Here is a 15,346-nt window from a genome sequence, read left to right as displayed (position 1 = left end):
ACCTCACTTAGCAAAATGAGCTACCAACTGATAGATTAGTGGCAATGGAAACTTTGCTGATCACGTTAGATGGGTGGGTCTCACCACTCTTTTATCCCTTGGTAAATTGCACCGCCAGCTCATAACCAGTAATCCCCTCAACACACGCACTTACGCAAGGATGCATGAACACGTACGCGCACATAAACACATGCACGAACGCACACGTGCACACGTCCGCGCGTGCATGTGTGGCGTGTGCGCGGGCCTAAATGTGTGTGTATTGTATAAATGATGAAAATAACAACAATGTATAACATAGTGCTTGGTCTCAACATACTTGTGTGCTTCTTTTAGGTGTCTAAACTGTAAACCAGCATTCACTAGGAAGTCACATGTTGGCTTAAGGATAAGAATTATAAGCTTCTTTTCTTTCTTTAATACAAAGTGATAGGTTTCTATGATATTTTACTTTTCTGCCGAGAGTATAAGGGCTCTGTAAGCCAGTATGCAAATACCTCAAGTTCACAAGCCCTTGAATTCCAAGGTTGTCTCATATATAAACTGTAAACCAACATTCATGAGTAAGTCACACATTGGCTTAAGGATAAGAATGATAAGCTTCTTTTCTTTCTTTAATGCAAACTGATAGGTTTCTATGATATTTTACTTTTTCTGCCAGGTGTATAAGGGCTCTGTAAGCCAGTACGCAAATAACTCAAGTTCACAAGCCCTTGAATTCCAAGGTTATCTCATATAAACTCCTATTGCGTATAAAAAGCTTACTTTTTAGGCATGGTTGTCTCATATAAACTCTTACTGTGTATAAAAAGCTTACTTTTTAGGCATGGCCTTCTCATCAGAAGTGTATATCCAGTCTATTCCTTTAAGTGCTGCTTTTTCGAGAGGATCGCCAACCTGCAATGAAAATAAAAACAAAAATATTAAGCTGTTAAATTTCATCATCAACTATAATGATAGACCATGGCCTAATAGAATGGGCATACCAATTTGTTCTCGACAAAAACTAAAGCATGACATGCTGCAAGAATTTCCACACTGTGTGACGGCAATTTAGTAGCATCTGATTCTAGATTCACATCATCTGCCAAAATAACTACTCCTTGAAACTCCTGTAATATAAAGAGTAATTGAAAATCATCATCATCAAACCCTCCTCCCAGCCAAATGAATTAGCTATGAACAGCTACAAAGTTGAGAAAGCTTCCAACGGAAATGAAAATAATACTTTGAATTGGATATAATTATCCACACTTCTCTATGAGCTGGTGCCAAATTTCCAGCCAGATAAGGCATTATCACCAAGAGGATAACAAGTCACTGAACCAATACGGCCAGTTGGCTGGTAGGTGGACCCACCTTTTGTCATGCAAATTAAGCTCATGGTCAACCATCCAAAGTCCTATGGAGCAAGAAAGAGTCTAGACAAACAGAGACATTACAAGAATTTGTGCAGGGAATTCCTATCTATGAGGCATGGAAATGAAAAAAACAATGCGAGGTGGAGTTGCGCCCATTCATAGCGCAAAATAACCGCATGCTAATATGACACATATCAAAGACTTAAGTCTAATAATGTAGTACCATGTCATCTGATGTGAGAGTTCCTGTCTTGTCAAAGCAACATATATCAACCTGCAGAAGAAAGATGCTAAAAATCAGATAAGTTACTTGTTGGTAGCTGATTATTAACAGGATACCAGCGGTCTGCTGTGCTTCTGAAAACCTTTCACTAACCTTCCCAGCAAAGGGTATTCTGAATGGCTCTGTGCAGAAAATACCGCGGCGAGCCAATGCAATTAAAGATGTATTAACAGCTATTGATAGCTCCATTGGCAGTTCTGGGGGAATCACAGAAGTTATAATTAAAGAACAACTCAGAAATAGTTTGTACTTGCTCCTAGTAGGATCCTCTAATCCCTACAAAAAAGAATCTCATAAGTGAATGCAGAATCAAAATGCAGAAGCAATCAACAATGCAGCTGACAAAATTGATAACAAAAAACAATATCTATTTTTTTCACATGATACCAAGTTCATCCAAGTAAATCTCACTATTACCTTCTTAAGCACATAGCCAGCAGCAATAATGGCAAAGAAAACCAAGAATAAAATGAATAGTCCACTTTCCCAGCTATTTGCAGTCACCTGAAACATCAATTGACAAAAGTTACTTGGAAGGACACAAACCCACACTTATCCTCTGTTGGCCAGTCCTGAGTTGGTTTGGAAACAACTCACTCTTTCAGTAGAAAATAAGATGGTCCGCATTAGTTTGCCTTGACTTGTTTCAAATCCAGTTCGTAGTACAACAGCCAAGCATCCCCCATCAGGTGTTTTGAGATGAAATGACTGGATTTTGAGAAATATCAAATAAGTTAACAATGAAGAGTGGCAATTAATTAAATGAAACAATATTACATACCTTATCTGGAGTATGCTGTAATATCTTTGTTCCGCCAAACAGCATATGGTTTTTATCTCTCTTGCCAGACAATTTATCTTCATTACTTCGTCCAGCAATGGAAGTCTGAAGGAACAAAAACATGATTAAGTAATTTATAATAAAAATAATCTTGGCTAGGGAAGTTGCACCAGAGGATTGAAATCATGAAGATGCATAACCAAAGTCCTTAATGCAAAGTCAAAAAGAATATAACAGAAGAAATGTACCCATTTCAAACTGTCAAAATACTTTTCAATTTGATAGTATGACGCCATTCACTAGAACCACTACTGTTAGATATTATTTAATAGCATTAGATATTAACAGATATTAGTAGATATTATTAGATATTATGATTTATGAGATACTATTAGATATGACCATAAGTCTATATCCAATACCTATTTTGCAATATCCTCCTAATCTCTATTATTTAAGAGAGGTTAAGACTTAGTTTCTAGATAAAACTAAATAGTACGAGAACTACCTTCCATTGCGGAGTGGATTCGCCTGTTAGAATGGCTTCATTCACTATCGCACTTCCAGCTAATAACAGCATGTCAGCTGGTACAGATTTGTCATCCCCATTTTGACCAGAGGAGCGTCCAATGGAGACAACATCTCCAGGAAGGAGGTCAGTCCCAGCAAGCTTTACCCACCTATAATGGTTAAATTTTCAGTTCGCAACCAATTCCATAATTCCTCGTTTGCAATAAAACATTAGCAAATAACATCAATAATGACATACTTGCCACAGCGATACACCATTAAAGTCTGCCCATCAACTCTTACGCGTCTAAGCTCAGTCAGGGTTTTCAACCTACTCTTGGCCATTGTTGACTCAAACAAAAAGAGCATAAAAAGGGTAAACAAGCTGTAGTACCAGTATTCATCCAAACACCAAAGGCCCACACAAAAGACCTAGACAATTAGAAGCCACCAAGTTAATATAAGGACCTAGTAAATGTGTAAGTTACAAGATTGCAATTAGGCTTGATGCTGAAAAGTTGAAACAGTACTAACTTGAAAAACAAAAAATGGCTCCATGCAATGCTCCTTCATCAACTTCTGAAATGTCGGTTGAGGATATTCAAACCTACACACAAAAAGGAGGTATTAGAAAATATGCACAACATTTATATGAACATTTTTACAAAAGGAAGTATTTTGGATAAGAAGAAGAGATTATATATCGTTGTGTAGCATGCTAGAAAAATAACAACCAACTATCAAAAAAAGTGAAATGAAATTAGAATTCTCTTGATACAGAGAAATGGATGAAAACTGTAGATAGCTAATGTATGCTTGAGTCTCAAATGTAAGTAGTTTGGAGTTGTGGCTGACTAAGTTTTGGATAAACACCAGATCATCAAGTGGACGAAATCAGTAATTTCTATGACCTAACACAAAATTACTTTCAAGCAAATGAGCATTCATTTAAAAGTTACAAATTATCCTTTCAAGAACAAGCAGCTGAAGCACAATTTTCAGATTGACTCTTATCACAAACTAAGTTAGAAACAAAACCACCTCACTCTCAACTATATCATATTCTAGACAGGAAATTGCATTCTTATGAATATTTTTTATTCTATTAGAAAACATCAGAAGGTCAGTCTCCAAAGAATTATATAAAATGTGAGGTATCGGAACCACATGAAAACATTCATCTATATGCACCGTTCCTTAAATCCAATTGAATATACAGAAGAAGATAATGGAGAAAGGTAAGTAAAATTAGAAAAGTCCTTATATGGTATCCAAAATGTTAGAACCACCTCACACATGGGTTGATTAAGAAATAGAACTTTGTGCAGGGCTTTCGAACTCCAATAGTAAAAGAGTGATACTAAAGTGCTCTTACAAAATTTCATAAATCATTCTTTCTTTCAACTTAGAACAGAACCAAATTTTGTTATTTAAAAAACTTACACATTTCGACCTATTAAAAAAACTTACACATTTCGACCCCACTTATCAGTAGCAGCAGCAACTTTAGCTTCTGTCCCATGGCCACTGCTCTTAAGATAATATCCAAATGATTCCTTTGTAGGGTATGGGAGTTTGCAAAAGGTTTCTTTCTCTTTTGAAAAAATGAAGCATTGCTTTCTAAAATCAAAATATATTTCATCATCGACATTCTTTGTTGAAGATGTTGATGATCCTGTAACCTGCACAAGTGAAACCCTATTCACTCAAGATACTATCTAACATTTTTTTATTATGAGTAAAAATGATATACAAATCCTGCATAATAGCATGAAAAGATACTTGCATATCGTTGCAGCAGAAGAATCAAATGCATCGATTACATTAAGCTGCCATTTAACTTCTCAAAGTACTTTATTGTGTATCAAGCCAGTGAATAGTAATTAAATATCTATAGTATTTAAATACCTGTAGCATGACAAATTACAGGCAGAAATTGGTCTGGATACTTTCTGGTAGAGTAAATTGCCCATACTTTAACAAAGTATCTGAATATAGATGTAAATTCCGTAAAATGATAGGACTTCATAAAGCCAGATAAACCCTCAATTATAAGATGATTAGAATGCCCCTAAAGTTATTTGATTGTATTGCATCCATCTTCAAGCAGTTGCATTATCATGTGACCTAATGTTGGTCCTTTAAATAAAATATCCTTCCACGTGTAATAGGAAAAACCTATTATATTAGGTTAAAGAAGTTTAGCTGTCAGTAAATATTTACCTAGCTAAACTCTTACTACCCTTACTAGCTAAAGGTCAATCTAAGTTACACGGGTGCAAGCAAGGATATGGGACATGGTAAACATGTAAAAGATAGGGAACAGGACACGGCTACACATACATATATATGTAATAATACTTCACGTGAGATCAAATTTTTCCTTTCGTGTGATATGAAATAAAATTCTTATAACACTTATATGTTTATTTTATAGCATACATCTATAAATTAGAAAATGGCTCAATTCTAAATCTGATATCGAAAAGACCCTTTATAGTCACAGGTTTAAACTGGGTAGATGCTAAACCGAAGTCCAACGAGTTTCAAGAATAGCATGTTAAGTGTTGCATATACATCCAAAAAGTATATGATGAAAGTTTAAACTAAAAACATGTATAATATAATTGAGTACACATTTGAATAAGTGTATGCAAATATCAAAGGAGTGTCCTCCGAAATTTTGTTGTTGGTTACGAGTACAACACAGATACGACACATGTACGATTTCAAATAGACGTACACATGCAACATAGAGGTCAATTTAACTTCACTCTGATGAGCCACTACTCTGATCTAGATCTAGTGGCAGTTTGTATGTTGCTGCCGGTAACTTGTTTTCTGCAATCAAGTAAAGAAACAGAAGGGATTTTGGAGGCTGATTAGGCTGTTTTGCTGCATCTTTCTGCAGTCAAACAGAGAGGCTCTTGCTGTAGAAAGAATATTAGGATAGGTTAAGGTGGCTTTCAATGAGTGTTGATGCATGATAGCGACACTGCTGCTGCAGTAAAAGAGAAAAGGAGGAGGGGAGTAGCTGGTTTGCAGGGAATTTAGAGTTTTTTTTTTTTTTGGATTTGGGTGTAAGGCTAAATACTGTGGAGAAGATATACTTGAACAAATAATTGAAAACACAGATAAGAGTTTGGGTTTCGTACCACTAGGTAAATCACTTATCTAATCTAGCATGTCACATGCTAATTTACACTTCACATGCACTCAAAAAGATAGATTTCTCAAAACTCATAACTTCATAAGTAATAGTCTGTTCTCAAAGGGAACAATTACACTTATTTAAAAATTGAAACATAATGCCAAATGATAGAAACAAATATTCTTCCTAATTGAAATCGCAACTGAAAATAACTTACTAACTAAATATATAAACTAAAACAGCAAGTACATTAACCTAGCTGAAAAAAATAAAACAAAATATCCTAACTAATTTTTCAAATCGAATCAATTCATATCTTGTCAGTTGGCATGCATCAATCCTCTCCTTGTTGGAGAAAACTCAAGCCAAGTTTTAGAACAGAATAATATGATGAAACCTTGTACTAATGTGATGTTGAATTGAAGGGATTGAAAGATCTTCAATAATATCTGTAAACTTAATATTCTGTTGGTATGAGAGGATCTGGTATAACAAACTACGTTGCTAAATACTCTCGAATTGGAACTGACTCAAACTCTATTGCTATTTCATTCTGCATCCAGATGTCAGACTCAGACTCGACTTGAGGCTCTAACTCTAGCTCTACAGACTGATTTTTTATTTCGTTTCAGATCAGCTTTCAGTTCTGGCTATAGTTCTGACTCTGTTTCTATTTTAACCTTCACTTCTAGTGTGGGCTTTGACTCTGGTTCTGGCATACGACATCTCTAGATGAGAAGTCCCTTCCCAACCAATCTATCTAATGTTCTATTCAAATCATTGAGTTTAAGCAATATCATCTTGAGTTTAACCTCCATGACGGTAAGTCCTTGGATAAATCAACTTGCTCTGTACGAATTATTGAGTAATGACTCTTAATTTTGATCTAATTGAAGCTTGTACATGGTGCCTAGTAGATTGTTTTTTGCTGTTGTGTTTGCTGCAATCAAATAGAGAGATTAAAAGGGTCTTCAAGAGTTGACTAGGCTTCTTTTCTGCACTCTTTCTGCAGTGAAACAGAGCATAGAGGCTCTTCATGTAGAAAGGAATTTCGGATGATGGTCAAGGTTAAGGTGGCTTCGTGCAAGCGTTGATGCATGGAAGCAACATTACTGCTGCAAGAAAAGAGAAAATAGAGAGGGAGTTGCTGGTTAGGAGGGAATTTGGAGTTGGTTTGCTTTCTTTTGATTTGGATGAGGCTAAATATTGTGGAGGAGATATACTTAAATAGGGGAAAAAAGATGAGAGTTTCGGTTTCACATTCCCTAGGTAAACTACATACCTAGTCTAGCATGTCACATGCTATGAAGCACGGATTCACCCCCGGAGGCCACGAATCGGTGTCTGACTCGAATCGGACACTGATTCGCCCCGATACGTGCACGACACGTGTCGGACACGGTCAAAGCCGTGTCCGACACGGGTCAACAGTCAACTTGGGCGGATACGGTCAAATTGAGGGCGGATACGGGTGAGATTCGTGAAATCAAAAAAACTGTGATTCGGATGAGTTAACAAAACCCGTAACCGAAACCCAAAAACCCATATCGAAACCCTAAAATCACCTCTTCTCTCCGCTGTTCTCTTTTTACCGCCGCTGCTCCTCATCTTCTCTCCGCGCCTCTAGATCCCGTCCTCGATCTCCGACGCCGCTCGTCCTCGATCTCCGACGCCGACGTCCTCAGAGCTCGTCCACATATCTCGTCCTCAGAACTCATCCTCAGATCTCCGACGTCTCTCTCACTAGGTAAGATCTCTATCTTCGATCTCTCTCTCTCTCGATCTGGTCGATTCGGCAGCGGACAGTGACGCCGCTCGTTCTCTTCTCTCTCTCTCTCTCTCTCTCTCTCTCTTCGTCTCTCTCTCTCTCTCTCAGATCTCATCCTCTGTCTCTCTCTTTTTCTCTTTATCTCCTCGTCTCTCTGGTTCTCTCTCCGTCTCTGGTTCTCTCAAGATTTCGTTGGTAATTTATTTAGGGTTAATGGGTTGGTTTAGGGTTAATGGGTTAATGGGTTGGTCCGTCTCTGGTTCTCTCAAGATTTTGTTTTTTTTTCAATTTTAGTTTCAATTTCAGTTTTAATTTCTTACCATATGAATATTTTTTCAATTTCAATTTCAGTTTTTAACACAAATGAATTATTAACTGAATTTAAACTTTGATTGACTGCATTTGTGTGTTTGATTGCTGAACAGCCTGAACTTATATAAATGTGTTGTTGATATTCACATATGATTAAATTGGTCTGTTAGATAAATAGCATTAGTTAAAAGGGCACGACATAATTCTTTTTGTGCATAATTATGAAGATAAATATTGTCTTTCTTGAAGGTAAGTAGCTGTTAACTATACATGTGTCTTTTTAAATAGATAAACTTATATGCATGAACATGGTCATTGAGAATTGTGATGCAAAATTTGAATTTATATCTTATATGCATGAACATGGTCATTGAGAATCTGAGATCATTATCACTCAACTATTATTACAATATGAATATACATATTTAATGAATATATTATGGACATTTATTTTGGCAGCTGTGTTGGAAAATTTGATTGATCCTTCATCCTTGCTTGTTGCTACTTTACTCTCAAGTATAATCTGTAAAAAGAAAAACAAAGTCAGTGAGCAACAACTTATTAATTAGTATAATTAGAAAAGAGCTTAAAATAGTAATTAGCATGCTAACTAATAAATTATGAACATGTAAATATTTAATACATATTTCTTGCAATGTAATTCATATTATGTTCCATATATGTTATGGTTTAATATTTAATTAGTACTTGTTGTTGTTTATAGCAATGGAAGCAGAAGGTAGTTCTGATGCACAGTCTGTTCAAGATGATCACACTCCTTTGTGGAAGTATGTCACAAAGTTGGAGAAGATGGGTAAAGGAGGGGGGAATTGGCAGTGGATGTGTAGTTACTGTCATGAAGTATTTACATCCTCTTACTCAAGGGTCAAAGCTCATCTAATGCGGACTAGTGGGCAAGGAATTAAAGTGTGCAAAGGTGTTAAGCCGCACAATATGAGAGACATGCAAGCTGATATGGATCAAGCAGAAGCAAGGGTGATGGCTTCTATGCCTAGGACAGTGACGCTGCCAGGTTCTTCAGCATCAAGTGCAGCAGCAGGAAGTCAACGCATGCCTTCTCGTCTAAGTGAGCCAAAGAGGAGGAGGGGAGTCACCACTGTTGAACAAGCCTTCAATACAGGGGCAAGAGATGAATTGGATTCAATGATTGCAAGGATGTTCTATACTGGTGGGTTGTCATTTAATTTGGCAAGAAATCCTTATTTCTCCAAGATGATCACATATGCCGCAAGTAATTCAATTACCGGTTACAAGCCTCCGGGTTATAATTCTTTGAGAACCACTCTTTTGCAACGTGAGAAGGCTCACGTAGAGAGGTTGTTGGAGCCCATCAGGGGCACATGGAAGCAGAATGGGGTTTCTATTTGTAGTAATGGCTGGGCAGATGCACAGAGAAGACCACTGATAAATTTTATTGCGGTCTCAGACAACGGGCCAATGTTCTTGCACTGTGTGAATGCTGAGGGAGAGCAGAAGAATAAATATTTCATTGCAGAGAAGCTTGAAGCTTGCATTAGAGAGGTGGGGCCTCAAAATGTGATCCAAATCATTACTGATAATGCTTCGGCATGTAAGGCAGCAGGGGCAGTTGTGGAGGGAAAATTTCCACATATTTTCTGGACTCCATGTGTTGTTCACACCCTCAATCTTGCCCTTAAGAATATTTGTGCTGTAAAGAATACAGAGGCTAATGCAATTGCTTATGCAGAGTGCAGCTGGATTACAGAGGTATATGATGATGCTTTGATGATTAAGAACTTCATCATGAATCACTCAATGAGGCTGGCTATGTTCAATGAGCATTCGAAGATGAAGCTTCTTTCAATTGCTGATACTCGATTTGCTTCATGGATCATCATGCTGAAGAGGTTCACGGTGATCAAGAGAAGCCTCCAAGATATGGTTCTTAGCGACCGTTGGAGCTCGTACAGAGATGATGATGTGGGAAAAGCACAGTTTGTTAAGGAGAAAGTGCTTGATGATTTGTGGTGGGATAGGGTGGATTATATTATTGCTTTCACTGCTCCTATATATGATATGATTCGGCTCACCGATACCGACAAGCCCAGCCTTCATTTGGTATATGATATGTGGGATACAATGATTGAGAAGGTGAAGGTTGTTATTTACAGACATGAGAGCAAAAGAGAAAATGATCCCTCCTCATTTTATGATGTCGTACACAAGATCTTGGAGGATAGATGGAATAAGAGCAACACGCCACTTCAGTGCTTGGCGCACTCTTTGAATCCAAGGTAATAATTTAGATTATGTTATCAATTCATTATTTTTGATGTGATTATTTTTATTAATAATGTCTAATTCAATGTTAAACTTTAATAGATATTATCACGAGACATGGCTGAATGGGAATATCCATCGGCAAGCACCCCATCAGGATGAGGAGATCTCTTCGGAAAGGACCAAGTGTTTGAGGAGATATTATCCTAATACCGATGAACGGAGGATGGTTAACTTAGAATTTGCTAAATTCTCGGCTGCTCTTGACATTTTTAGGGATCCAGATTCTCTTGCTGATAGAGGATTTATGGATCCAGCAGCATGGTGGGCGCTCTATGGATCCTCAACTCCAAATATTCAAGCATTGGCCTTCAAGCTTCTAGGCCAACCCTGCTCATCCTCTTGCTGCGAAAGGAATTGGAGTACATACTCATTCATTCACTCTTTGAAGAGGAACAAGATGACACCGGAAAGGGCAGAAGATCTTGTGTATGTGCATAGCAATCTTCGTTTGCTTTCTCGGTCATCCCAAGAATATAAAGAAGGAGAATCGAAGCTGTGGGATATTGGTGGAGATGCATTCGACTCATTTCAGGGTGCCGGTATTCTTGATGTCGCCACCTTGTCTCTTGATGAACCCACCATGGAGGCTATGTTGTTTGCTGATGATGAAGGGCCAGGCAATGAAGAAGTCATCGAACTAGCTTCCACTTTATCTTGATGTATTTTTTATTTACAAACTTGTTATTTTGTGATAGAATGAGTAGAGTATGTACTCCAATTCCTTTTTGTTTACAAACTTGAAACTCGTTATTTTGTGATAGAATGAGTATGTACTCTAATTCCTTTTTGTTTACAAATTTGTTATTTTGTCATAGATTCATAATTTAGATTGTTAGTTGAATTTTATAAATTTGTTATATATATAATAATTTGAAAAAAAATTCCTCGCCGTATCCCCGTATCCTATTTTTTTGGATTTTGCCGTATCCCGTATCCGTGTCCGTGTCGTATCCGTATCCCGTATCCGTATCCGTGCTTCATAGGTCACATGCTAACTTGCACTTTACATGTACTCAAGAAAGAGATTTCTCAAAACTCATAACTTCATTAATTATAGTTTATTCTCAAAAGGAACAATTTCACTTCTTTATAAACGAACCATAATGTCAAAAGATAGAAACAAATATTCTCCAAACTAAAACCTAAGGGCATAATTGTTTCATTTCCTGAAATAATAGGAATCCTTCTCCATGTATAAAAAAATCCATTTCCAATGGTTTTCATGGGTTTCTTGAAAAAGAGTTTTTTTGCACCCTTGAAAAATGGGCAGAAATGGTTTTTTACACTTTTCTGTAGTTTGGATTGAAAGAAAAATTAGGATCCAATGATAACAATATTTTTCCATCAATTCCCCATTATCTAAATATTAAATTCCACACTTCTTTGCAGTCCATTTCCGAGCAAGAATGGAAATATTTTTCCACATAAAATGTCAATTTGCAATGTTTAAAGAAAACTTTTATAAAATTGAGTTGTGAATCAAACACGAGAGTAGGAAAAGTAAAATTTTCTGACAATGTCAGGGGGTTTCCATCAGTTTTTGGGGTTTCCACTTAAAACAGACATACCCTAAACAGAAAAATAACTGTCTAACTAAATATACAAACTAAAATATCAACTACATTATCCATAAAAGTAAACAAAATATCACAACTAGCTTATCAAATCTAAGTGGTTGTTTGGTTGGATGGAAATGTACTTGCAAACTTAAATATCGCTATCGGATTTGTAAATACCTTGTTTGGTCTACAACATTGTAATTAGGAAAGGTAAGTGGACTTGTATTTTGTAGGAAAAAAAAAGCTTATAACAACTGCTACAGCCAATTTGCTGGGAGAAGCTGCAGCCTGCAGGCTTCGAAAAAGAGAAATAAAAATAAAAATAATCCCACCTCATCAAAAAAATCTCTTTAAATCTAAATAGGAAAATCATCTACACACATGTTTCCTTATATGACAAAATTTTGTAGCTTTTGCAATAATTGTTTTTCAACCAAACATTGAATTTGCATTGCAAATACATTTTCTACAATAAAATTGTAGATATCCAAATGAACTTTATTTCCTGCAAAAAATGTAGCATGCAATATTTCAACAACATTTTCCGCAATTAATTTTCGCAGCAAACCAAACAGCCTCTAATTGATTCATATCTTGTAGGTTTCATGCATCAACTTCTAATAATCCTTACTAAATTTTTAACCCAAATAGAAGTTGTAGAAACCCAAAATGAGTTAACACTTTTTTTTTTCACTATCACTCTTCCCATTCTAAACTCTAAACCATGAGCCCTACTAACTGACTGCCTCCGATAGTTAGGTCTATTCTTTCCCAAGTGCTACCAGAATCCTGATTTTGATTTTCATATACGCCTATAATCATTGCTCTTTAAGAATTATATGCTAAGAAACGTGTATTTGTTATTCTCCTTCACATAATTGTTCCATAAGGATAAACTTTTAGTCATCAATGAGATACAAGGTAATAAAAGTGAATGAAGAAGGTAGTTATGTTAAGCGAAAAGAAGAGAAAGGAGTAACATAGGCTAGGGTTAGGAGCAGAAGAAAAGGAGATGGTAAAGGTTCTCATCAAGAATTATATGAGAGAAACAATAGGGATTAAGATGGGGAAATCTATTAGCAGAACACCTTAACCCCTTTAGTCCAAACATATCAAACATGTTCAAGGGGTGCTTGTGGATCTTGCTAGTATCCTAACTCAACCACAATATCTAAGGTTGATCCAGTAATCAATTCACTTTCAACACACCAATTACCTTAAATGCAGAGGAGTTATCTCTGATTTTAGAGCCTATTTGGCAACAATTAATTGGAATTCTATGAATTATAGTTAATAGATTGATCAAAAGTCTTTTTTTCTCATTTGGAATTGAAAGACTGAAAAAACTTCTCAAGTCATACCAAATTTTGTTAAATAATGAAGTAGTAGTATTCACTTCCATATTAGTTAATTGACTTAATTCTAATAGACGAGATCTAGCAAGCCTTGTATTATTTCACAACTTTCTAGTTTGTGATTCAACACTATCATTTTTGGCATTTTTGGGTTTCTAACTTCTCTATCATTAATGCCAAAACCTCTCTCACCCACCAGGCTCTTCTCTTTCAATCATTCTCTCCTATTTCTTTCCCAGCAACATAATGTGTAAACATATAGACCATAATCCTATTGGCTAGACTATGAACTTGAAACATATCAACTAAAAAATACATGTGAGCCATGAAATTGCAACACAGAACTTTTAACTGCATCATACCAAATAAAATAAATTGGAATTGTAATTCCATGGTTCTCAATTCCATAAAGTTGGATGAAATTGCAATTTCCATAGCAACCAAATGGTCCTTAGCAAAAAACTCAGGGTGGTATCAAACTTTATCCCTTGACAACAATGCTCAATAATTTCCAACCAATAATAAACTCCTCTGGAGAAAGGAGAACCTATAGGAAAGAAAACAGACAAAGAATGTAAAAAACTACAAAATTTTACTATCGCAGATCTTTTCAATTTAGGAGATAGAGGTTAGAAAATCTAATCATGTTAACAGAACCCATAGGACAAGATAGCCAGCCACTTATACACCCTATCAATGGCTATGGCTCCTTTATGAAGTAGCAAGACCTAGGTGACTATCCAAACAATTACCTAAATGCTAGGGAACCAGCAGCAATTGTTAGATGAGCTTAATGGTATGGGCAGATCTAAAAGGTTCCACAGAGCAATTTAGACAGAATAACAGCTCGTCATGTCATAAATGAAATTCTGAGGAATGTAGCATCACTATAGTCACATTTAGATTCCTGAGGAATTGACAGATTCATAAAAATATTCCACTGTTTGATTGTTAATTCACGCACTACACAGAACAAACTACCTTGTGTTTTTCTTTTTAATTAGGCAGGCAGGAATTAAGTACTATTGAGGCTTTTGCTGTGTGATAGCCTAGCCAATTTGAAAAGCACAACAAACATGATAATCTAATTACATAACTGAAATCAGTGGCCAGTGGTAGAAGAACTTACATGTCTCCGAAAATGAAGCGGCACGATTTCTTTCGAGCCCGAAAACTTGGCTGGAGTTACTTTACACGCATCTGCAGAATCTATATCTTTAGCCTGCACAAAAAAAATCACAATTACAAACAACAATTATAAACAAGAATGGTCATCTGCAATCTAATACCCCAAAGTTTCAACCTTTTTGACTTGGCAATTTGATATCCCAAAGTACAAACAAGTTGAGGTTAATTTTGTTCGGTAATACGAACGTAGAAAAGTTAATGAGAAAGAAATATTCTTACAATATTTCAACTTTTAGAGCTTTGTGGTTTCAAATTGTCAGTTCAACGTCAATTTGAAAGCTTTTAGGTATTAAAGTGCAAGTAAAAATCCCAATCGATAATTAAAAAAACAAGATCAAGAACACGAATTTACCTTGCTAAATTGAACGAAGCACTTAAAATCCACGGACCACGCAGTAAAGAGCAACACGAGGATATGAAACACCGAGAGTCCCCCTAGAACGATGCAGGCATCGGTGAAATCGAGGCTCGGGATCGCGACGAAGAGCCAGAGAGAGTACAGTAGAGCGAACGGCCACGTGTCCAATCGCCATGGCCAGCGCCTCCTCTTGAGCAAGTCCACGCCTTCGACTACCTTGCCGTCGACGTGAAATCGCGGCATCGTGACGGCAAAACCCTAGAAATTTTGGGGAAAAGAGCCAAGATCTAGGGGCTTTTTTTTTAATATAGGGTTTTGGTCGACTGAGATCTATCGGATGCCGATGAGGGAAACTGGGGGCAAAGGAAAGTCGTGAGTTATGACCTCTGCTGAAC

At 36.6% G+C, this 15,346-nt stretch overlaps 2 protein-coding genes across 2 annotated transcripts in view; one reads left to right on the top strand and one right to left on the bottom strand.

The window, feature by feature from the left end:
• LOC109842778 (probable manganese-transporting ATPase PDR2) overlaps positions 1-15,323 on the bottom strand; it is a 36,585-nt gene extending 21,262 nt beyond the window's left edge. The window contains exons 1-13 of the mRNA XM_020411660.1: positions 14,946-15,323; positions 14,535-14,627; positions 4,406-4,617; positions 3,470-3,542; positions 3,195-3,367; positions 2,934-3,105; positions 2,426-2,530; positions 2,242-2,352; positions 2,062-2,148; positions 1,738-1,920; positions 1,585-1,635; positions 987-1,112; positions 818-897 (exon numbers count right to left, since the gene is read on the bottom strand). Of these exons, the coding sequence (XP_020267249.1) occupies positions 818-897; positions 987-1,112; positions 1,585-1,635; positions 1,738-1,920; positions 2,062-2,148; positions 2,242-2,352; positions 2,426-2,530; positions 2,934-3,105; positions 3,195-3,367; positions 3,470-3,542; positions 4,406-4,617; positions 14,535-14,627; positions 14,946-15,194 (1,715 nt within the window). The 5' untranslated portion in view covers positions 15,195-15,323. The remainder of the gene's footprint in view (positions 1-817; positions 898-986; positions 1,113-1,584; positions 1,636-1,737; positions 1,921-2,061; positions 2,149-2,241; positions 2,353-2,425; positions 2,531-2,933; positions 3,106-3,194; positions 3,368-3,469; positions 3,543-4,405; positions 4,618-14,534; positions 14,628-14,945) is intronic.
• LOC109842776 lies at positions 8,720-11,313 on the top strand. Its single transcript, XM_020411658.1, has 2 exons — positions 8,720-10,442; positions 10,531-11,313. The coding sequence occupies exons 1-2, from the start codon at positions 8,893-8,895 to the stop codon at positions 11,147-11,149; spliced, it is 2,169 nt and encodes a 722-aa protein (XP_020267247.1). The 5' UTR covers positions 8,720-8,892; the 3' UTR covers positions 11,150-11,313.

Source organism: Asparagus officinalis, chromosome 5 (genome assembly GCF_001876935.1).
Source record: "Asparagus officinalis chromosome 5, Aspof.V1, whole genome shotgun sequence".
NCBI lineage: Eukaryota > Viridiplantae > Streptophyta > Magnoliopsida > Asparagales > Asparagaceae > Asparagus > Asparagus officinalis.
This window is presented reverse-complemented; position numbering and strand designations above follow the sequence as displayed.